This window comes from Anguilla anguilla, chromosome 9, assembly GCF_013347855.1.
Source record: "Anguilla anguilla isolate fAngAng1 chromosome 9, fAngAng1.pri, whole genome shotgun sequence".
In the NCBI taxonomy this organism is placed as follows: domain Eukaryota; kingdom Metazoa; phylum Chordata; class Actinopteri; order Anguilliformes; family Anguillidae; genus Anguilla; species Anguilla anguilla.
Window position 1 is genome coordinate 41,604,417 of NC_049209.1, and position 25,229 is coordinate 41,629,645.

General features: G+C 40.3%; 3 protein-coding genes across 3 annotated transcripts; 1 reads left to right on the plus strand and 2 right to left on the minus strand.

Moving 5' to 3' along the window:
• Nucleotides 1-1,105: 1,105 nt before the first annotated feature.
• On the minus strand, nucleotides 1,106-5,198 carry derl2 (derlin 2). The gene is made up of 7 exons (XM_035434163.1): nucleotides 5,042-5,198; nucleotides 4,508-4,573; nucleotides 4,232-4,305; nucleotides 3,908-4,001; nucleotides 3,104-3,299; nucleotides 2,886-2,976; nucleotides 1,106-2,748 (listed from the first exon to the last, which is right to left on the minus strand). Exons 1-7 carry the CDS (start codon nucleotides 5,174-5,176, stop codon nucleotides 2,643-2,645), a joined length of 762 nt encoding a protein of 253 aa, XP_035290054.1. The 5' UTR covers nucleotides 5,177-5,198; the 3' UTR covers nucleotides 1,106-2,642.
• A 788-nt stretch (nucleotides 5,199-5,986) lies between these two features.
• mis12 (MIS12 kinetochore complex component) lies at nucleotides 5,987-7,452 on the plus strand. Its single transcript, XM_035434164.1, has 2 exons — nucleotides 5,987-6,135; nucleotides 6,459-7,452. The coding sequence occupies exons 1-2, from the start codon at nucleotides 6,051-6,053 to the stop codon at nucleotides 7,088-7,090; spliced, it is 717 nt and encodes a 238-aa protein (XP_035290055.1). The 5' UTR covers nucleotides 5,987-6,050; the 3' UTR covers nucleotides 7,091-7,452.
• A 185-nt stretch (nucleotides 7,453-7,637) lies between these two features.
• On the minus strand, nucleotides 7,638-10,328 carry ift22 (intraflagellar transport 22 homolog (Chlamydomonas)). The gene is made up of 5 exons (XM_035434166.1): nucleotides 9,948-10,328; nucleotides 9,602-9,684; nucleotides 9,267-9,356; nucleotides 8,385-8,587; nucleotides 7,638-8,137 (listed from the first exon to the last, which is right to left on the minus strand). The coding sequence occupies exons 1-5, from the start codon at nucleotides 9,984-9,986 to the stop codon at nucleotides 7,989-7,991; spliced, it is 564 nt and encodes a 187-aa protein (XP_035290057.1). The 5' UTR covers nucleotides 9,987-10,328; the 3' UTR covers nucleotides 7,638-7,988.
• Between the last annotated feature and the right edge of the window lie 14,901 nt (nucleotides 10,329-25,229).

Below are 25,229 nucleotides of genomic sequence, written 5' to 3' on the forward strand. Positions count from 1 at the left end.
AAGAAAAGAATTTAACCGTCCACCACGTTTTAGCAATGTTCCAAAACTCTTGTCATCACTGGCTGTACTAAAAATGGCGACAACGCCCTAAACAACAGGTGTGGTATAACGCACAGCTATTTTTGAAGGTACCCAGGCATCACAGATGCGCGTATATTTCACAAACGGATTGTCCAAGACAATATATGACCACTCAGTCTCAAAAGGGACACCTCTACGCGTAAAACCAACGGTAAGGTTGTATATTTATTCAATACTTAGTCCCAGATATTGACTGTAGAATGACATGGTATCATTTTTTAAAACGTTGTCTCGTTTATTTCGTTACTCAGTGAGCAGCGTTTTCACTGCTGTATTGGCATATCTTAGGGCTATTGTCGGGTTTATCTTGTTGCTATGACGGAATACGATTTTTTGAGTGGTGAAAGAATATTTTTATAAATGCCCAGACAGATAATATTGTCCATTATGAAGTTCAGACCCTCCCCTCACTGATAAAAACTAGACCCGACGGTGTCGGATTACTTAGTTGCGTCGCCATGGATGTCTTCTAGCCGCTTGCCTTAAAGGAGTTTACTAGATGTCCTAACACTTTAGATTTGGAGCTACAGCTCTTCCGCACCCCAACTAATAAAAAAGTCCAAATGGCGGGCAAACAAAATGGCGGACATAGGTGGTACAATAGCAAAGTTGTATGGCACATTCAGATGCATCGGTCGATGAAGTGTTGTGTTGATCTGACTTATGGTGTGGGAGTTATGACCTTTTATACATGACCGTTTGTTATAGCGCCACCACCTAGCTGACATAGGTGATTTGTAGTGCCTGAGTAGTGGGGGGCCATAGGAACCCATTTACCAAATTCTGTTGGTCTACAACTTATGGTTGCTGAGCCTCAGACACTTTTAGCGGAGAAAAATAATAATAATAATAATAATAATAATAATCCTAACAGATACAATAGCGCTCCACCAGCTTCGCTGCTTGGACCCCTAATTACGGTAGAACCACAAAGATATGAACTCAATGCTTCAAGACTGACCAGTTAACTGAACAAAACGCAAACCCGGAAGCAGCATACGAAATAACGCAGTCATGCTCCTTATAAAATACATAGATTCTCTTTATTATCCCGGATGCAATAAAGCAAGTCTTCATTGGAAAACAAAGTCACACCTTCCATTGATAAAAACCGGGAAAACACCTGTAACTCTGCAACTGCATGTTGGGTCCGTCAAAAATCAACGACTTTAAAGTCCCAAGTGACTGAGGAAACAAAAACAATGGTATTTTCTTGTGCCAAAAAAATGCACGTTTTATTGTGCTGCTGGACACATTGATGGATGCATTCATTAACAGTTCGGGAAGCAGTTTCTGTTTAACTGTGTTGTCCGCAGTCACTTACTCATCATTGGTCCCCCTTCCGTGTTCCCTCACCAATGCCTTGTCTGTTGTAACACAGCTATGATCATCCCCTGCTTGTTTTGAACTCCCTACAAAGCTGATCTCTCCTTCTGTCTAGCTCTTTTCTTGGTCAAGTTTTCAGTTTCTCTGTGATTGACACTCTTTTAGGGCACATTCATTGGGGCAATTCAATTTCTCTTACACGGCATTCTTCGGAAAGAACGTTCCAATGAGAATACATTCGTTAAGCCATTTCAGCTCTGTAACGTTTTCATTTTTGAGAACGCAAAGTGGATAGAATTCTTTTGCCAGCAGTCCTCAACTGAACAGGTCCTTAGAAGGCATTTTATTATGTTGCATCTTTTGGAAGGCTGAAGTAGAAAAAAAAAAAAAGTTCCAAGAAGAACCTGCCAGTTGCTCGTCTGATTATTGGTTAAGTTACAAAAAGATTTACGGCAACAAAATAAGAGCCTGACAAAAATAAAGTCTACAACAACCATTCCAATGAATAATTAAAATGAAAACAAGCACATTTTAACTTCGGTTTCAGAGTTCTGAATTACTCACATTCCCCAAAGGGTTTCTGAGATTCTGTACTACTCTACTGTATTATAACGGGTGTGAACCTTCAGTTTAGACCATGTAGAACACTGATCTCTACAATATATTCATACCAAAACAGCAGTCAATCAGTGAGATTATTTGAGAACGAGACAATCACTGCAAAATTAAATCAAAATATTATTCCATCACTGCGCAACAAACGACAGAAAACATTTTCCTTTGCCACATTTATACTTTTCACATACATTTATTCTTTAGAAAAAAAAGTAAAATTGAAAAAAGGCTGCGAAGATCAGAATTGTTCCACAATTTTTTCTCTTCTCTTTTCGTCAGCAGATAATTGTTCATTTGATCTACGTTAGTAAAAAACTGACGAAACACGAAGACGGCCATGATCAAGAGCAGCTGTCACTAGTCCCTTCTGCAGTTCTGACATTGCTGTGCCCTTTCACACAATCTTTAGTGACAGTCTGACAAGACTGAACAATACAGTCAACAGCTTGAAGGAGAAACTTGCCTCGAACATAGAAAACCGCAAATCCTGCTGGTACACAGAGGGAGGGGGGTTTCACACTCTTAATCCAGAGCAAGAGAAATGGGTAAAAAGAGAAAGGAGTCTTTCGTAGCTCTCTGAAGAAATGTCCGCAAGTCTGACGCAGGGGTGGGAGGCTGGCCTAGCCGCCAAGGCGCTGCCCCTCCCCCCAGGCAAAGCCACCTGGGCGCTCCTCTGGGAGGGGGTTATAGTTAGCATCTTCTTCCGGAGTGTCAAACAACATCTTTCTGTGGGAACCACACGGAGACATCCTATTTAGAGAGTACTAGCCTTGTAACAATTAATTTTTTTAAAAGGGAACGAATGGCAAACATTTGTGACAGAGGTTATAACAGAATTCAACAACAACCAATTTGCTCCTTACAGAATGGTTGGTGTCTTCAGCCACCTGCCACCCCCAGGCTGGTTTGGGAAGACATCCTCCAGAAAGAAGTACACATGTCCGACAGCAATGCCTTTAAGGGCGGGGGGGGTGGACGACAAAAATGCGAGAGAGACAAAGATTGAACACATTTAAACATGAGCAAAATAATTTCCAAGACTGTTACATGCTTAACAGGGTTACTGAGATGAAGAACGTACCTAGAAGGTCAACAATGATGGAATTTCCTAGAAGCAGGGAGAATCCCATGAGCACCCAGGGCAGAAACGGGGCTTGAAAGTTTAGTAGGCCAAAGAAGTTCATGCGAACATTGGGGTTACGTCGGCTCCACACATACACCAGCATGATAGTGAAAGCTTGGCCCAGGAACACAAGGCTCACAAAGGTGCCAAATATCTGAGCAGTTGTAAAGGTAGACCTTGGAATTGGAACATGCATAAATTCAATGAAGAGTGAATTCACATGCATACATTTCTATAACAATCAAAAGCACAGCCTGCATTCTTAAGCTGAATGGTTGTTCTCAAAATTCTCATGGCATTTTCACAATTTAGAGATATTGGAACTTTCAATTCTGCAGCCAGAAGGTAGGAGCTGCTAAAGCAAAGCTCACCCTCTTCAACATGAAAGCTGTTAACAAAGACAAATTAAAAATATAATGCACATTATAGCATGTCATTGAAATGACACAGAGAGAAAATTCCAAATATGAAAAGATCACACATTTTATTTTGGGGAAAGTGGTTCTCTCACTGTCAACAACAAAGTATGCAAGTAGCGGTGTCAACAACTGACGAATGTGCCAAAATGGCTAATTAAATTCCAAAGCCTAAAGATCAGGGCTGTGTTTCTGTGCAATGACCACAGCATAAACAGGGGTTGTGTTTTTGGCTATACATTTAGGCTCATTACTGGATTTCATGGACATTGCTTTCTTGACCACATCGGTGGCGAGAACTCAAAAATATGCATGTGGACAGACAGTGTTAACGGTTGAAGGATACGGTCATGAGGACACCACCAAAGAGGAACATGAACACAAAGTCAGCAGTACGGCCTCTAAATGAGCCCTCCTCCAGCATCCGGCAGTACCGATATCTGTGAGCCTGCAGTTAAGGACATCTCAGGACAAACAGTAAACATTACAGGATGAAAACGATCTGCTTTGCATCTTACAGGTAAACCCAACATTTTCAAAGCAGGACATTTACAAACAATGCATTTGAAATGGCAGAACATTAGTTTAACAATTAGAAGATTTCAATACTCTATGCTCTACTCAATACAAACTGAAGCCATGAACAGTCATCTTACCAAAGAAAGGATACAAAAAAATCATATTGAATAGGAAGTTGAAACCAACAGGACCAAAAAACAGAAAATTGGTTATGAGCCGCCATACCTGCAAGGGTGAAAACAGCAAAACAGTACGGCAACTGTAATCTTGGCAATATGTTATCTTGTTACTGATTTTACTTTTTTCTTGATATCAAAATCACAGACATAAATTGTAAGTCAACGCTGTGATATTAATAGCTCAAAACAGGTCACACGTAAGATTGTCCGAAATGACAGAAACTCCATTTCAGGAAGATTCCACTCACCTGATAATGTTTCAATATTAAATCAGGATTGAAATATAGCTGGAAAGGTGTGATTAGTTCCAGTTGCTGCGGGCATAGTAATTCAGAAAGGTTACGAGAGCAAAACAACAATTTCAGTTATGAATAAACTCATTGAGTTAGCGAAAATAGACGTCGTTTTCTAAGTAGCTAGCTTTGGATTTGCTTGCTAGTCAGTCACATCTGGTATGGCTACCTACCCATGTCAGTGTGGCTAACAAGCTACCTGACCTTCCCTTGTAGCCACTAGTCAAAGTTGAAGATTTAGCACGTAGCACTTTACACTTACACACGTGCCTGTCGACAATCAGCTCTTCATTAGTTACTAACGTTAGTTAGCTGTGGAGCTTAAAATGTAAGGTTAACATTGCAGGTAACAGAATAGGCAACTACACGATATAGCTAGTTAGCCTTAGCCGATGTGGTAACACCAGGTTTTATCGCATTTGTAACAAGCTAACACACTAGATCCGAATTTCAATTCAGACGTTATCTTATTTAATCATTTTCTCTTACCACAGCGGCGGTTGTGAGAACACAGGCGGTGGTATATGCCCTGGTTACAACAGGAATCTGAAAATATTCCTGTTGAAACGTCTGGTAAGCCATCTTGGACAAATCGGCGCTTCCGGCACTTTCTTGACACGTCATTACTCTGGGCGTAGAAGTGAAGAACGAATGTTTTTCTACTGCAGTTTCTCATTCGTTGTGGTGTTTATATCGCTTTACCTGATTAACCCTCGCAAGTGTCAACCACAAACCTACCGCCTCAATTTCGATGATGGCACTCTCTGATTGGTCCGCGTATACTTTGTTTCGATAAATAAGGAGAAAGCTTGGGGTGTTTTTGTCGATTCACATGTATTCTGCAATGCATAACGCAGGTTTTTAGTAGTGAAATGTACACCTCCATGCTATACAATGAAATGCATTCTCGCAAACCATCAATGCTGTTTATTAGCCAAATGCTAAATGTAAACAATGCAACACTTAATCGTATCATTTAGGATGTTAGTTATCCAAATGGATAGAATATTTGCCAAGTGTTAATGAGTGTGATCACGAATAATATAATTTAATAGCTCGAATAATACAATTTAACAGCTATTATTAACAAATATATTGTTGCTCGTCAGTTTTGACTGGCGTTAGCAAAGCGTCCATCTCATAAACCAATCATATTCCAACTCTGGTGGTGGTTGAGTGAAAGCGAACGCGGGAAGGTAAGCTTTCCCGTTAATTTAAATGGTCTGCGAAAATTAATTACAGTAAAATGTATCATTACATGTGTGTTCATGTACTTCAGATCAGTTAATTCAGTTTATATAGAGATGTATCATAAAGTTAATTATACAGTTGCAGTGGATTAACAGTCCCGCTCCGGTTTACTGCAGACTAGAAGTTGCGTCAGCAAGGGTACGTGTCAGTTCCCTTCCACTGATTGGCTGAGAACAAGGTTTAGTATATTTACTTTCCTCTAATTGGCTGTCATGCTCTTGCGTTTCCGCTGGGGAGGGAACTTCGAATGAAGTTGAATTGCTGCACAGGCAGGATTCCAGTACAGATTAATGGGCGGGAGAACCAGAAAATGGCGGAGTGCGCAAATGAAGGTATTGCAAAAACCTTATAGTTATCTCAATTTATATTTTTTCTGTAACTAACTGGATAAATGCACATATTGGTTTAGTTATCATAGTAGACAATTAAACGGTATTTAAAACGTACACTTCCAGTCGAGTGTAGATAGGCTGTTTATCTGGCTAGCACAGTCAGCTAGTCCTAGTTATAGTTAGCTATGCCATGGTGTTTTTATATGGATATTTAAGACTAAGTTAATAATAATGACCAAACCAGCTACATTAACTTCTTAACTTCACATATTTTTAAAAGACGTGCTTTAAAATGTTATTTCTTTCTTCCTGGCTGTCTACAGTGGAGCCGCTGTGTCCAGAGTCGCTGAAGTTATACGAGGCTCAGTTCTTTGGCTTTACCCCACAGACTTGTATGCTGAGAGTGTACAGCGCTTTCCAGGACTCCCTGTATGACATTTTGACCACCGTTGAAGCAGTTTTTGTTAAGAAGCTAGGCGGGGCAGATCCACGGCCGGAGTTGTGTCAGCAAGCCAGAGAATGCACCGAGAAGTTACTCAAATTCCTGCAGGAACGCATTCAGCGTCTCTCCAGTCGTATGGAGACCCTGCTCGTGAACAACGTCCTGTCCATTCCCCGTAACGTGCTTCTGCCCGCGGACCAACCACACAAGAAGTACCCCCAAGGCGTCGAACAGCTTCTAAAGTTGGAAACTGAGCTGGCAGAACTGCAGCAGTCCTACCAGGCTGAGGTGTGTGCCAAGCAGGCCTTGCTGGCAGAACTAGAGGAGCAGAGAGAGGTGCAGAAACAGCTTGACGGCTTGATGAAGTGGATCGGTGAGCTGCGCTTTACCTGGATGCAGGGCGGCATGGGTAGCCTCCAAGACAGCTTCGCCTTCATGACACAGACAGTCCAAAATTTGCAGGACACAATGAAAGAAATTTCCAGAAAAAGCAAAGGACTAGAAGACATGTGATCTTTCAGCTTAAGTAACTTTGTGGGAAATCGGTCTTTATCTTTGTTGCAGTTTTGGGTGTGAATATGTGCATTATTCACATGTAACCTTGGACGGTAATGTGTCAGAGTTGGACATAATTCTCCATTCCAGTAATTGAAATGTACATATGTATATACTTGTATCAATAGTTGTTGTTATTCTGCATCTAAATAACTGATAAGACAAGGACGTAGACTCCTGTTTTTACTGTTGGCATTTAATTTTCAGAATCAACTGAGCAGAAATCTGTATTTGGATAGAAAAACATAAAATATATCAGCCCAACTTGCACTGAAATAGGTTGTCATTGTGGAAGATAATAATAAAATTTCCTCCAAGTACTCTGGTTTCCTCCCACAGTCCAAAGATATGCAAGTAGGCAAATTGGAGACTAAATTGAGTGCTCTGCGATAAATTGGTTGCATGACCAGGGTGTATTCTTGCCAATGAATGCTGGGATAGGCTCCAACAGCCCCTGCGACCCTGCACAGGATAAGCAGGTATAGATGATGGATGGAAGATATAATCAACCATTTTTAGTTTATTATGCAATACTACACTCTCTTAGAATTAGAAATTAAAACAACCATCTGATGTGTGTGTGTATATATATATATATATATGATTGAAAGAAATAACCAGAAAACTAACAATCAAAAACAAGGGATTTATCTTACAAAATGACACCAAATCCTTTATATGTGAAAAGTGTAGGCCTATTAAAAATGCTATTTTGAATTATCAATGGTAGAGAGGCATGCTTGCACACAAAGCTTTTTGCCTATTTCTTTCTGACAAACAAAATCCTGTAAACGACTATCTCCTCTGTATCAGAACCTTTTACAGGCATGATTAATCCTGAGCATGTCTTTGAACTTCACGTGATTATTGACATCTCCTCACGCTCCCTGCTTTCTGACAGTGTCTTCACAATTGACCCCAGGTATCTGTGAAACTCCTGCCGCACCTCCTCTGGATCCTCCTCTAGGTTTGAGTGAATCAGGGGCAGCTTGCTCAGCTGTGATGCTGTGGGTTAAAAAAAAAAGCACAATACTGGTTTTTAAGGATTTACATGATAATGCACTGTAAATATTGTCCAGAACAATTACTATTGAGACAGATATTCTTCCATTCCTGCCAATGCAAAAGGGTGAACCAAAAACGAGCATGTGGCTAATTTTGAGACCTTGTCAGCCACACAATCAGACTATTTCAAGATTGCATTGCTTAATATGTCTAGTGATAAGATGATAAAAATGGTGTTACACATTACATAGAACTGGTCGTCCGTTGTCAGCCGCACTGCCTGGTTTGTGATGCGCCATTAGCAGACACTGGCTGTCCTGTAAACCTTGTGAGGAGATGAATGAGGAATGCCACATCTCCGCTTCCTTCAAATGGCTGGGCACATCTGGGTTAAAAACGATGGCCACTCCGTTGGAATCCTTCATTAAAGCTGGCCAGCAGGACTCAAACCTTTGGATCACAAAATTTGTTGGAAAAATTAAAAGTCACTGCCACAAAATGTTTTATCACCAACTTCACGGAAATGGTGGGCTGTCCCAATCTTTTCTCTTATGCAGTTTCCCCTTAATTTTGTAGTGCATATGAAACTACTTGTGTAATGTACAGCCATTCACAGAAAGATGTAGCTTGTCAAGCCATTTCACATATTACCAAGTTTGCATGAAAAATATAGATATCAACCCTTAAACACAAGTCCAGACTTTAAAAAAACTGGCATGGAATCTTTACCAGTTTTAAAGGCTTTCAAGATGTTAGCCCCAAAACATAACCTGTGTTTCAGAGTAAACTGGACAGTTTTTCAAAATTTGCATGACTACTGACCATAGGGAGGTAAATAACTGGTGATTAAAAACTGAATAACATCTTGGAGTTTTTGCATTAAATGTCGTCTGTGTCTGACTAAAGTTATGTAAACGTATGAAAATTTGAGCCATGTGTATGCGATTTTAAAAGTGAATTCGAGTGATGAGGCATTTGCTTGTGTATGACTTTCTATAATATATGTGCTGTGTGTAAGTGCTGCTATTTCAAATATGTATGCATGGGGGTGATGATTTGCTAAATAAGTAATGGGTGGTAGTGACAACGTGTGTGTGAAACTGACTGTGTGCAATAACCCTGAACTAACCTTAAGTCTCCAGCACAGTCCCAGAGCTCCACCTCACAAGCCACGTTTTTCCCACTGCCACTCAAAGTCTGCGATTCAAACTCCAGGATCCTAAAGCCAATAACGTTAATCAATGATAGAACGCATACATTTCTGTTCAAACATTTAAAAATATTAAAACAAGCATAATATTTTAATAACAACCTAGTGTAGTCAGTATAATGTCAAAATACTAGACTGACTACTATGCACTACAGTGTAACACTGCTTGTGAACACACGGGTTCACTTGGCCATAGTAGTGCCCCAGAACAGACGAAAAGAACAACATGAGAGGATGAACACAAACGCTCGTACCTGACACCTTGCGTCGGGCTGTAGTCCCCTCCTATTGTTTCAACAGTGTCCGAGAGAAAATTGGACAGCACCGTCTTCCCACACTATTGGAAATAAAAGCGATTTCAACACGTTCTTGTACTTGCAACACAATAACAAATAAAATCGAACTAGCTAGTCTAGTAGCCAACTAATTATATTTAACCAAATCCGACGTTAATATCATGCAAGCAATGCTAGTTAGCAAATTATTAGTTACTGGCGTAAGATAACTTGCTAGCTAGCTAGTCTAACTTAACATATCCGAGGTAGCTAGCTAGCTATAATTCTTGAATGTTAGATGTTGTTACATTCTGCATCGTCTTACCTCACTTGGTCCAATAATTAGTATTTTTGCTTTGAACATTTTGCATGCTAGAATATGCGAACTATCACGTTAGTCTCTGATCTGAGGGCTAACGTTACAGCTAGGCTAGGTAACGTTGACGTTAGTTATCCGCGTTAACAGTTAGCTACCTAGCTAATTATCCACTTCTCAATTCAACGTAGTTAGCCTAGTCTAGCTATAAACTAAGGGGTAGTATTTCGCACACGACCGCTACAATCAGGACCTAACGCCACATTCATCACTTAAATAAAATATTATGTCCTGTGCTTAATATAAATCTGGTGTTTGGAAGCCATAGCTTATTCAGCTAACAAGCTACAAGCTGTGATCAACAAGCTTTTCGTAACTAAGGGCGTTTCTAAGCAGAGGTAACACTATCTGACATTCTGAGTGCACACATTCGTAGATTGGAAGACGGAAAACGTTTTCATGACACTAGTTTAAAATAACCGGACAGAATACATTACTTAACACAAAAACAAAATTGGCCAAATTCTGATTTTTTAAATAATTTGTACAGCAATTTAAACGAATTTACTCTTTATTAAAAAATACATTTACTCAGAAACAATGGGGAAGGTTTACGATGTGACACCACCTCTAGCCTAGATCACCAATGAACTACATAATACATTCTAATTCAGTATCACTCATTCACAGTAATAAGAGTTTAGTGACTTACACCGACTTTGCAGTGCTTTGCACACATTAGTAGCGAGGTTGGTTGTGGCTGAGGATGGACTGATTTCTGAATGAGGGCACCTCGTCTTTTCAGCCATACCTCTTATTTTTGTTAAGGACATGAGCACTCTGTCAGTCCATCTGCTCAGTAGGCCTGTACTAGTTCATGCAAAAACTATCAGTTGTGGTGAGGTAAAAAAAAAAATTCTTCTATAGAGATTATATATGGCGTGGTTTCTCCGATATTTAATGTACTCCACTTCTTATTTTTAACAGTTTTGGGTGAAAATAAATTTGAGAGATCCATACCAATATCTGTGTTTGCATTCAAAGAAAAGAATGCTGCAGCCAGCTAGCAACTCATCGTGGCTCCCAAAATGATGCCTGGCTGGGTCTATGCACAATGACGCAAAGGGGAGTATTATTAGGTTATATCCTCATTTGGTTATTACTTGACAGTTTTACATTTGGAGACTCAGTGACAACACTCAGCACAAACTCAAAAACATGCAAGCTCACTGATGTAACTGTGACAGAGTCTTTCACAGTCTGGCAACTGACAGAAGGCACTGAACCTGAAAGTCCATACTGATAAAATGCATTAAAATATCCATGAATCATTGTCTGCCATGACTGATGCAGGAAAAGTGGCTCCCCTAACCTTTTCCACTCCGACCTGTTGGATGATGTACCATCACTAGTCCTGCAAATGTAAAATCTCTTCCATCCACTTGGATCTTTCTTTGTTTCTCTGTATGTCTTTTATTCTTAGGCATTCCTCGCCAGGGCGTTCAATTAATTCAGTTATCCCTGGCCTACTAAGAACTGTTACTTTTGCTTTCTTTGTAAACTATAAGTGCTATAAGTTTCTGGTCCTCAAATTACATTTGGAAGGAAACGCTATTTAACTTTATTTAAGTCAGGGTTAAATTTAGCTGTTTAGGCTGTTTAATTTTCTCTCACACAGAGAAAATTAAACAGCCGAAACATTTGCACAATTTTTATGCATACTTTATTTATAGAGCTGAGTATTTACTGAATCAAACTGCATGCCCAGTTCCCTAACCATTACTCTGCATTACTGCCCGATGCCACCTGGCAAATGAAACTTTCATAGTGTTTCTGTTTGCCAAAAGCCCTCTACCTCTTTGATATATATATATATTCATTATTTCATACTGCATGTGGTCCTAAAGTATTTATCTACTCTTTCATGCACCCCTTTTCAAATTTTAATTTAGGTTATTGGTTGCAACCATTACACACATGTAATGCCATATTTTGCATGTTTATTTTTTAAACCAACATTAACATTTTTCTCCTGAACTATTTATAACCTATCCCTTGCTTCATTAAATTAATGTAATGCATTGGCAAATCAAAGATTGTTGACATATCTGCCATCAATATTAATTACTTCATTGTTTTTCTTTTTTTTATTCTTTAAAATGTCTTTGAATAAAGCAATGACTTAAAATCAGAAATCTAGTTTATATTTAACCGTTGAGATCTACCTTGGTAGTTGATAGTGACTAAACACAATAGAGCAAAAAATAAAGACCAGAAAGCAAGACACTCATTGATGCAAACATCAGTTTATCTTACAGAGAGCATGAAGTCAGATGAGACCAGAGAAAACTCTTCAGGCTGAAAACAAGAAACAGTGTTATTGATCCAAAGCAGCATTCAGTTACTTGAGTGCTAATAGCTCCCCATAGCGGAGAATATTCAGCCTGCTAAACGCGAGTGAGTGTTACAAGCCGGGTCCATGAGGTTCTTTGCATCAAATCGAAGGTCCTGCATATCAATTGCTATTACATGTGTTACATGAAACCCCATATTTTATGGTTCATTGAAGTGTACATTTCCCTTCTGCACAAACCAATCTCAAGTGAAGGGAAGTATTTCATCATATAATATATATTTTAATATCTGAAACAAATATTTGGACAATTCAGTGCAAAAAAAGTTGTCAGTTTTCCGATAAATATTTCCCAAAAATGTATTCACATAACCAGTTCACAATGGAGTGAATCCATGGCAATGAAACCACCTACCCATCTAAAGAATATTATTCATTAGACAAGTTTCTGTGTTATCATTTAAAGGGTTAAGGTTTATGCCTTAAGGATAAATAAGTGTCACAAGTCCAAAAAGATGCTGATTAAAAGCCATGATCACTACACAGGTGTTCCTTATGATGGGGTCAATAAAAGGCCACCCTAAAATGTTGAGTTTTTTGTTGTTCAACACCATGTCACAGATGCCTGAGTTAAGAGATCGTGGAATCGGCATGCTGACTGCAGGAATGTCCTGTAGAGCTGTTGTCAGAGTAATGAGTGTTCATTTCTCCACCACAAGCCACCTCCAACATCGTTTCAGAGAGTTTGGAACTTCATCCAACAGGCCTCACAACTGCAGACCACGTGTAACCACGCCAGCCCAGGACCGCCACATCTGACTTCTTCACCTGCAGGATCGTCTGAGGCCAGCCACACAGACAGCTGATGAAACAGTTGGTTTACACAACCATAGAATTTCTGCACAAACTGTCAGAAATCGCCTCAGGGAAGCTCATCTGCGTGCTCGACGTCCTCACCAGGGTCTTGATTTGTCTGCAGTTCGGCGTAACAATTGAAGTGAGTGGGCAGGAGCTCACCTTCAATGGCCACTGGCACGCTGGAGAATGGTCCTCTTCACTGATGACTCACAGTTTCAGCTGTACAGGGCAGATGGCAGGCAGCGTGTATGGCGTAGGGTGGGTGAGCGGTTTGCTGATGTCAATGTTGTGAACGGAGTAACCCGTGGTGGTGGGGTGTCGGTATGGGCAGGCATATTCTATGGGCAGAGAACTCAAGTGCATTTTATCCATGGCAATTTGAATGCACAGAGATATCGTGATGAGATCCTAAGGCCCATTGCTGTGCCATTCATTCACCGCCATCACCTCATGTTTCAGCATGACAATGCCCGGCCCCATGTTGCAAGGATCTGTACACAATTCCTCAATGCTGAAAATGTCCCAGTTCTTCTATGGCCTGCAAACTCACCGGACATGTCACCCATTGAGCATGTTTGGGATGCTCAGGACCGGCGCATACGACAGCGTGTTCCAGTTCCCACCAATATCCAACAACTTTGTACAGCTATTGAAGAGGAGTGGGACAATATTCCACAAGCTACAATCAACAATTCGATCAATTCAATGTGAAGGAGATGTGTTGCGTTGGCAAATGGTGGTCACACAAGATACTGATCGGTATTCCGTTCATTTCATGGTATCTTCTTTTTTGGGGAATCTGTGACTAACAAATGCATATCTGTATTCCCACTCATATGAAATCAATAGATAAGTGCTTAATGAATCTATTTCAGTTGACTGATTTACGTTTATTACCTTTGAACTCAATAAAATCTTCGAAATTGATAACTGTTGCATTTATATTTCTGTTCAGCGTATATGGTTAATGGTTGCCATTTACCTCTGCTAGATCACATTTAACAATGGAAGTGTCATTCAGTTTTTGTGAAAAAGATTTATAAAAATCCACTGTAATGAAGTCATGGCGGCATAAATTATGTCTATCTGAGAAAAAATGAAATGAAACAAGGGTTTTATGCAGTAGAATATTCATATTTATTGTTTTGCACTGACATTCTCAATTATTTTTAATCTTTCATGTTATTACACTCAAAGAAACCACAAAGGCAAAAATACATAGAGAAAATACAGATGGTGAAGAATTAATAGAAACACAAAACAAGAATTTATTAAACCAGATTTATTCACTGGAGATTAAATTCATCTCCCAAAAAGGTCATTCCTCTTTTCATAAAAGTTTACAATGGGTCAATATGACCAAAACTGAACACAAGGGTTAATTCAAAATGATTATAAATGGATCATTTGAAAACAAAGTATATTCACCAAAAACATGAACACACACACGCACACACAAACACTAAAATAATGAGCCCCAAATATTTATTTACAGTTTATTTCGCTGTGTCTTCAAGAATAACTTTACCAGTAAAACAAGTTTCAAATATATATGTAAAATAAGATAATGGATGGTATCATTTATCACATCAGCACGACCCCAGTAGTAGAAACAGTATTACCACCCTTAACTGCCAAACAGTTGCTTTATAGCATCTTTAACATTACTTTGGTGCAGAATATACATTCTATATAAAATACACTTGTACATACATTTACAATATACAATATACATACATTTACAATATACAGCAGACATTCCCTTGTTCATTTTTTCACCCACATAAAACTTTACAAAATGTTGATTAAAATTACATTCAGCTGAACATAAGAAATACTACATAACGCATGTGTGGTTTCAAAAGTTTATTCAAGTACATAAAAATGATTTATTTGGGTCATTCTACGAAAATGTGCCATTTTACATCCGAAAGAAAAATTGCTCTGTTAATCTGAACTAACAATAAATGTACTACATTTTTTGTATGTTCACAATGTGTATCTGATAATATAAAGCCAAATCAAATGATTTCTTAAGGCTTGATGTGTCAGCCCAGTGATCATGAATACATAGAGAAACATTTTTTTTGAAATATTCTAAATTACCATTATTATCATGTATGCTAAATTTACATATCTTTTTAATGCACACAGTGTAGAGCCAATATCTTTGCCGTATGGTTTAGTTATGATATTTTTCATCAACCCAGTTACCGTGAATCCTGTTACTTTTCTGGGGTAACAGGGTTGACAAGATTATGTGCATTTGCATTATTTACAGCATTATTTACACAATATGCACAACTTGTTTTCCATATCTTACTGTTATAATTATTTGTTCTTATTTCATTGATATATGGTAGGTTATGTATTTTTTTACTTTTAAGGATGTATTGAATTTCAGTTACAGTCTAACACATCTATCTCAATACAATATAAATAATTACATAAAATATTTACCATACTTACCATTAACTATATACAGTATACAACAATGTAATTCATACTTTTGGTTAGTTTTTGTTAGGATGTGCCATTCCGCTACTGAGAAACAGTAACAATACCGACAGCATAGGGATTCAGATCCAGCCAGACGAGAGAAATATTATACAGATGGGAGTATCATGGTACATTTAATACTGTTTTGTATAGGTCAACATAGCTGTGTGTGTGTGTGTGTGTGTGTTACATGAAACCCTGGTGGTGAATTAACTCCAACTGTTAATTTAACTATTTTACTTGGTTTTGTTTGAATTTTACTGTACAATTCAGTAACATCGCAATAGGTTATGAATCCAAAAATGGAGTACGAGGCTCTCTGTCTTGCAGTAAAAGCATGTATTCTAATGGCTGAATAATGGATCTTTCAGATGATAGCCCAGTAAGACCCTGAACCTGAGGAATGGAGAAAACTACCCTTTGGAGACTGAATTCAAATATTTTGAGTGGTCCAATGAAAGAACAATTGAAGATAGAACAACATTAGCTTACAAAATTATTAGCATACAGAATAAGAAAGCAATAGCAGAAGACCATATAGAAGATAAGGGATCCCCATCCCAAACCTATAGATTATATAGTACAGAATATCCAGAAGAGTGTCAAATATATTACAGGATCCTACAGTGCCCCCCCAAAGTATGGTAACGGTCAAGGAAAATTTGCTTTTTTTGCTTTATGCTTAAGGCATTTGGATTTGCATTCAAAGGATGGATGTGAGGCAAAAGTACAGACAAGCAGTTTCTATTTCATGGCATTTACATGCTTATATGTTTTAGCACTTTTCAGAAACAGCTGTTTCAGTGTTGAGTACCTCCATTTTCAGCTTTGCAAAATTAAGGTTACAAATGACTGACAGGTGTTAACTGTAGCTCAGGTGTTTCCTTTTGCCTGAGTTGTTCACACATAAAAGAGCAGCGAGTCTCTAGTTTTAGTTTCAGCCTTTGTTTTCATCTGTGGAGACTGAAGACCAGAGAACTAACTATGGATAAAAACAACTATTCTGTAAGCTGAGAGAACAGAAGAATTCATTTAGAAGGATAGCACAGAAACTGGTCATATCAAGTACAGACGTTTGGAAGATGCTTAAAAAGAAACACCTGTTATGGATTCAGAAACATACACTGTACAGATCGGCCAAGGAATACGACCGCAGTTGATGAAAGACTAATCTTGAAGCTGTGAGGAAAAACCCTAAAACTGTGGTCAGTGACATCACCAGCAGTCTACAGAGGGCAGAGGTGAAAATATCAAAAGCCACCATACGAGGAAGACAGCAGAATTATCGCAGCGTCACAGCAAGTTGCAAACCTCTCAAGAGCAGCAAGAAGCAAGAGGCCAGATTAGAACTAGCCAAACAAACACACAGAAGAACAAGAAGTGTTATATGGATAGATGAGAGCAAAATAAACCTTTGCCAAAGTGATGGAAAGTGTGGAGAATGGATGGAACAGCCCATGATCCAATGCATACCACCAAAGCATCATCAGTGAAATATGGAGGACGTAGTGTCATGGCTTCAGCATGTATGGCTGCTTCTGGAACTGGCTAACTAATCATCATTGATGATGTAATGAAGGATGGCAGCAGTAGGATGAACCTGGAGGTGTATAGACAGATTTTGCCTGGGTATGTACAAAGAAAGTCCTCCAATCTCATCAGCTAGTGCTGATAACCTCAAGGCAGTGACCCCCAAGCACACTGCCTATGCAACCAAAGCGTTCATCAATGGAAAAAAGTGAAATATTTTGGACTGGCTAAGTCAGTTACTTGCCAAAGAGGAAACTAAAGCCCCCCCCGAAACAAAGATCAACTGAAAGCAGCTGCAGAAAAGGCCTTGAAAGCATTACTAAAGAAGATACCAAATATTTGGTGTCAGTGGATCACAGACTTGATTCAGTTATTTCATTTCAGGGCTCTGCAACCAAATATTACACTTTATTGTTTTGATTTACTTTTCAGTTAATCAGTTAACTTAATTTTGCACAACTGAAAATGGGGTACTCAACTCAAAACAGCCAATCAGTACGGTGTATATTTCTGAGTCCATAAGAGGTGTCTTTCTTTTTCAGGATCTTCCAAACTTCTGTATTTGATATGACCAGTTTCTGTGCTATCCTTCTAAATGAATTCTTCTGTTCGCTCAGCTTACAGAATAGCTGTTTTTATCCATAGTTAGTTCTCTGGTCTTCAGTCACAGATGAAAACAAAGGCTAAAACTAAAACTAGAGACTCGTTGCTCCTTTATGCGTGAACAACAAAGGCAAAAGGAAACACTTGAGCTACAGTTAACACCTGTCAGCATTCGTAAGCTTAATTCTGCACAACTGAAAATGGAGGTACTCAACACAGAAACAGCTGTTTCTCTAAAATGGTAAAACATATATGCATGTAAATACCATGAAATAAAAGATGATTGTCTGTACTTGTGTGCCATATTCATTTTTTGATGATGATCTCAGATCTAAACGCCTCAGGTTTATAGCAAAAATAACAAATTTCACTCTACCATTGCCATACCTTTAGAGACCTCAACAACCTCATTAGGCTTACCCACAGAAACCGAGGAAAAGAACAGGAGTTTAACAGAAAATACTACCACTGAGGAACTGAATGCTGTCATAACAAAACTTAAGGCAAACAAAGTGCTAAGCACCGACGGGTACAGCCTATGTGTATTCTGCCTGACTGTCTTTCTGCCCCACCCGACTTCTGTTTCTGCGTGTTTTTGGGCTTTTGGATTTTTTGCCGTTTTACCTTTTTGAGAAAGTTTTTGTTTTTTGTGAGCAGCCCTGCGTGGCATTGCTTTGGTTTCCTGCTTTTTGTTACTTTTTGTGATTAAAGCCTTTGTTTGGATTTGCCATTTGAAGTTTGAGTTTTTTTACTCTGCTTTTGGGTCCATTCCCTCGCCAGTCCTGATAAGAATAGGTAAAAGAACTCGCAGCTGCCTAAGGATGAGGGGTAATGACTGTCCCATGTCTTAAGAACTACTTCTATACTGCACAAATACGGCCATTGGTGTGTGTATATGCAACCCCGCCTACACAGCCAGGTGGAAGTAAGTGATGATATTCTGACGAAAGCACTGCTTGGGGGGTGTAGATTGGTAGGGCACATAATCGGGATGCCTTTTACTAACCCATGGAACATTTACAATATGGTAGGATATCAACAGAGTGAGCGGAATGAAAGAAGTTTGAAAGATGTAGCAAGTGTGCACTTATGACTGACTTTGTCCCAAATAGGTTTGATCACAGTTGTCAGAGAGTCGACTAGGACGGGCCTCACAGCCCACAGCATTTTTTTAACCAAGGAGCAATTAAAGGTTTTCAGGAAGTAAAAGATGAAGATAGGCTAGCCAATCAGGATTTATATAGATATCTACAAGTATGTCATTATTTGGAACAGATAATTAGAAGAGGAAGAGGATTCGGAGCTTATGGAATCTGTGGCACAAAGTATTTTCAGCAACCTATGAATCTGAATCAGGCAATAAGATCATCTCCCAGAAAAATGAAAAGGAGCAAACATAATATACAGTAAAGGGAAAATAGGAGAAAGATACTGGAAGGGGATCCATGAAAGCATGGAGGCCATTCTAAAGGTAGAAATTCCATTGACATTTGTCAAGCAATGTGTCAGAAGAGCAATCTTTGGTTCTACATAGAAAGAAGATGAGTATCTTTGCAAAACAATGCTGGATGACTGGGTTGATGTAATGCATGAGATATTTGTGATGGAGTGATTCAAATTTTTGTAGACACTCCAGCAGGTTTCAAGTTTTAAAGAATGTGGGACTACTGGATACTGGAGTACAGAAGCCCAAAGAAACCAGAACTGGTATGAGATAAAGATGGTAATTTGGCAGAAAATTGAAATAGCGCCCCTCTGTTGAAAGGGCAGAGTTAGTTATATGTGTAGGTTTATGCACGCAAACATGTACACGTATTATTGTTATTAATTAATCTTTTTTTTTTTTTTTTTTTTTACATTTTCTTCTTTTTAGTCCAAATAAAAAAGAAGAAGAAATAAACCCCTCTATTCATGTTTGAGCCCTTGGTTCAGTCTTTGCTGGGGAAACTCAACAAAATACAAGGAAAAGATCATTGTTCAGAAATCATTGCTTAAGAATGAACAGGCACACATGCCCCTGGACATAGAGAAGTTATTTTTTGACCTCTGTAAATTGATGGAAAAAGAAAAGCACCTGGACCCACATACAATTACCCTGTCAGATTACTGAAGGATAAACTTTTTTAAATGCAAGACAGTGCCTCAGACTCCCTTTTTTGAATTGCAAGGATGGGAAACAATTTCCAGAATGATTTTCCAGCCTGCCTATTTATACTTTACTAATAAGCGTAACAATGGGTGCTTTATGTTTTGTATTTTTAACCAATTCAGTAATTAATGTGTTGGTTACAGGGCTAATGAAATTATATACATGGACACATGAAATCTAAAATGGCACAGTGTCATAGAATGACCCTTTGTCTTTTCTACAGTGCTCTTATTATACATTTCAAATAACATCAGCAAAAAACATAAACAGGCCTGGCTGCTCCATGCTCTTGGAGGTGCAGTTTCATTAAAGAGTGGCCATGGTCTCTGTTCCATAGAGATCTCTATTCACCAGCAGCCCTACAACAGACATCAGCCCAGTCACGCTACCGGAAAACCTCCCGCAACACAGAACTGCACATGATGCTATTGCCACAGAGGAGCTTTTTACCTGTAGTCACAGCTCAGCAGTAATTAAACCTGTACCACACTCACACAATGGCAGGGCTATAGTAACGGATGAGCTCTCACCTGTACTCATAAAATAGGATATAGGCGGAGTTTGACCTCTGCCTCAATACAGACTTCTGGTCCAGCTGTTGGACTCTCTCATCGTCGAATGAGAGCCAGTGTGTGTTGGACTCACAGCTCTCGCAGATGTAATGACCTGCAGAATTACACAGATGGATGTTCAGTCTTTGCTCAATGTGACTGTAATAGTGGGTTAATCATAGACTGAAAATGTCTCTGGATCAGACTGTGCATACAGGGCCCAGGAACATGTGAGTGTGGGCTTTGTGCCTCCAGTGTATCTTACCGTGTCTCATATTCGACCCAATGTGGGACAGCACACTGGTGATTCTATATTCATTCTAGGAGACAGAAGGTAGAGACCTACAGTCAGAAGAGGTACACACCCAAACCCTAACCCCCCATCCTGCCCTATCCCAGACCACCATTATTTTCCATCAGCGCTAACAACAGCAACCTGCCATTATGGCAGATTTAGGCTGTGGAAACAATGTTTTCAGGTTCCTTAAACAATCAGTGATGTACAACACTGAATAAAGGTGCTGAAATGCACTAAAAACCAGCAGACACCACAGCAATCCAGGACGGCAGTTTGAGATCCCTGTCTGTCAGTGATTATTAGATAAATTAATGGGGCAGCCCCAGGGAGGAGCAGACTTTGGCTACTGCCGTTCTACTCTTTCACTCTTTCTTCTCTTTCTCTCTTTCTCTCTCTCTCTCTCCCTCCTTCTCTCCTCACCACAGAGTAGCTTTTCTGCTCTATTCTGTTGGGTGTACATCCCTCCACAGGGTTCTTCTTTTCAGCTTCAGGGGAACCAAACAAAACCAAAAACACCATCAGACCTCATCTGTACAACCAAAGATTCTACACACTTACCCCTCAGCTTGGGATTGCAGGTTTCTGTGGTCTCCTCTTAACCAGCAGCCAATACAGGCCATGGAACCAAGGTGTATGGACCTCTTACCAAAACAACTAACTAATTAAGTGTGGAAACACACCAAAAACCCACAGACACTGGGGCACTTTAGTAGTACACTCTGACACTCTGGGCCTAAATTGTTTTCCAAAACACAGGAAGTGAAATTGGTTGGAATGAGTCTCAAGCATAAAATACCTGCAAAGGGAATAGCATCCCCTGGTGAAGGGGAGGTTTCAAAGAAATCCCCATGGGTGAGGTGGGGCTTGGCCATCCCTGGCAAGCGAACGTTGGCCGTGCTGTGGGCCTGTAGGCTGAGTTGTGGGGAGATGTGCAGACGATCGTGCAGCTTCACCAGGTTCCCTCTGGAGTTAAAGCTGAACCGTTTCAGCTGCACGACCAGCACTCTGCACAGACGCACAGAGGAATCCTTTATTTAAACCAGGTAAGTGGTCATTTAACCGGCCCAGATGTGCTGAAAGACAGAAGGACTGAAAGGGAGGGGAGGAGGCTGCACTTACCGAGGCAGTGACTGTAACGTTGGCTCCACAGTGGCTAACTGCCCAGAGCACCACTGGCACCGACACTCTACCTCATAGCCCTGTGACAGCAAAACACATTAACACAGTCAACACAGAGCTGACAGCCCTGTGACAGCAAAGCACACTAACACACTCAACACAGAGATCACAGACCACAAAGCACAGTAATACACTCAACATAGAGCGCACAGACCATAGAGGACACTAACACACTCGACACGGGGATCACAGACTACAAAACACAGTAACATACTCAACACAGAGATCACAGACCACGAAACACAGCAGCACACTCAGCACTGACCTCGCACACCACAAAGCATAGCAACACATTCAACACTCGGCACCATTTCAAAGTCTCCCTGGTGGATACTTACCTTGAAGTAGAGGGCCAAACTGTCTTGTACAGAGCCCCCTAGGACTAAGTCCACAGACAAGCAGTTGTAGGACTCCGTTCTACGCACCTTCTCCCCGCAGCTTTGGAGAGGGAACCACAGAGACACAGAAATGAACACTCACAGGCAGGGCTGGGGATGGAGTCAGTTCCCATTAAGGAAATTCAACTGTGCAGTTTAACCGAGCACATGGGAGAGACTGCACATGGCGGCTCACCTGAGGCACGTTCTGGTGGTCAGGAGGTCAAATTCAAAATTTCCCTCAATGGAACAGGTGTAGGGGTGCAGCCCCTCCCTTGTCCTCAGGGAAACGCCCTCCTCTTTAAGCTGGGACAGGAGAACACTGAGGAACTCATGAGCATCCTGCAGTGAGACAGAGAAAACCCATGAGAGAAGGAGAGGGTGTTAGGCTTCAACAGTGACCTGGTCCTAGCCATTGGAGTCACTAGCCTTTTGTGTTTGTGAGCAATCTTTCCTATGCTACATCATACACCATATCTCCTCAATCTTGATTTGCTACTTAAAGCACAACTCTCTCAATCTCCCTTTAGCATAAACATTTGAGTCAATCGATCTGTCGAAGAAGGCAGCTACTTTATTGACATGCATGTAGAAAACATCTTATTCATGCCGATGTTTATAAAGGTTACGGAAAATTGGTGCCTGTATTTTTAAAAAGAATCTTGCCTATGGGAATAAATATCGGAAGAACACTGGGGTGCGTGTTTATGCGTCTTGTGTGTGTGTGTAGGTGCGTGTCTCTCACCTGCTGCTCGGTCCCACAGAAATCGCTGAAGTTCGTCGCGATGGTCTGTTTTAAGGTTTTCAGCAGGCTGATTTTTTGCCTGCTGTGACTGGCCCTTGCTGAGTGCAGATCTGCAAGGCACCTGCAGGGGGCAAGAGAGGCAGCAAGCAGTCAGATAGTTGCCACCTGAGTTTTGTGTAATTAAGGCTGGAAGGAAACCCAGCCAGCATACACACTGCAGTCTGAGGACCAAGGCTGGGAACCCATACATTTGATACTGCAATCGTAGCAATATAATCCTTTAATGAAAAGAAGAACTTATAATAGGGACACAAAAACAGTTTTCAGCTGTCATTCACAAACGTTTTTCAATAAACATAGTTAAAATGTATTTTCATGTGATTTCTTGGGCTGAGTACATTTTTAAAAGCAGATAAACAGACTTCCCATAAAATCCACAATACCTTTTCCACCATTAATCCATAGCCAATACAAAAACACTGACATAAAAGTGCTGTCCATAACAGCACTAATATCTGCAGATCAGTAATGATAGATATCTACATACTTCAGTAAAGCTGTCAGATTTGACCTCCAGCAGCCTTCCTCTCCCCTGATGTCCTGGGAGAAAATTCGGAGACTGAAGAGACTCTGGAGGGTTGCGTTCATGTAACAGGTGTTCCCGATGTTTGGGAACCTGTGGCAGAGACATTAACACATCCCTACTCTGTTACTGTGTGGAAGTCAGATAATAATAGGTCATTCAAAGACAATGAATGGCTTGTTTCTATTTCTTCAATACATGAACTGACAAGAGTTTTCCAAACAAAGACTGGGTCTCAGAGACAGGGGTTGGGAAGATGAAGAAATTATACAATAAAATGATATAGGATGAAAATCAAGCAGTCCAGATAGCACACCAATTCTAATGTACATACCTTACTCCATCTGTATTTACCTACTCCCAGAACAATATAATAAATATAAAAGAGTTCTGATCAATAATAATTTCTGGAGAACATTTAAGATTAAATTTAAGCACACTAGAGAAAGGGAGTGCAAAAGATGCCTGATTTGTTTTTCTTGTTTGTTTTTTGTTTTGCCTGTCAAAAGGATGCAGCGCATTCATTCCATTGTGCAGCTTGAATAAACTGATTGTGATTCTTACCCAAGAACAGTGTGATCAATCGTATTCCTCTGGGTCTCCTTCTGGATGCTGTGTTCCTCCTGGAACTTCCTACATCTTTGGAATTCCAGCCTATGGAACAGAAATGAGTATAGAATAAACACAATAAATCAATTTTGCTTTTGTAAATTGAGTGCCCGGGCAGCAAACATAAGTGGCAAAATGAAATTAAACGAAGTGAAGTGAAAAACACTACCTTTGTTGTTTTGTGCAGTCAATGGACAAAGCAGGATTTTCTACGCAGACAATCGGAAGAGCTGGCTGCTCTGCATGGCTGATGTTCTGGACTGATTCCTGCTCTGCACGGCCGATGTTACGGGTTGATGTCTGTTCTGCACGGTCAAGGTTCTGGACCGATGCCTGCTCTGCACGGTCGATGGTACGGGCCGATGTCTGCTCTGCAAGGTTGATGTTACGGGTCGATGTCTGCTCTGCGCAGTGGAGAGTCAGGACTGGCTCTTCTGAACAGTGGACTATCTTTGTCCCCTTCTTCCCTTTCTTCAAAGAATGTTTCTTCTTTTCTTTCTTCTTTTGTTCTTCTTCCTGCTCAGTATGACCAACAAACACGGATGGAAAATCTGTGCAATCAATTTTAAGAGCTGCTGCACACTCAATGTCAACAGCAGGTTGTTCTGCGCAGTCGATGTGCTGGGCCAATGTTCGCCCTACGCAGTCGAGGGTCAGGATTGATTGTTCTGAGCAATGGACTGTCAGGGACATTGACTTTTCCTTTGTCCCCTTCTTTCCTTTCTTTAACGACCATTTCTTCTTCTTTTTCTTCTTTAGGTCTTTCTGCTCATTATGATCATCAGTCAGGGATGACGACTCAACGCAGTCGATGGCAGGCTGCACAATGCAGTCGATAGCGGGCGTTGGCAGCTCAACGCAGTCGATGGCGGGCTGCTCAACACAGTCGATGGCGGGCGTTGGCAGCTCAACGCAGTCGATGGCGGGCTGCACAACACAGTCGATGGCGGGCTGCAC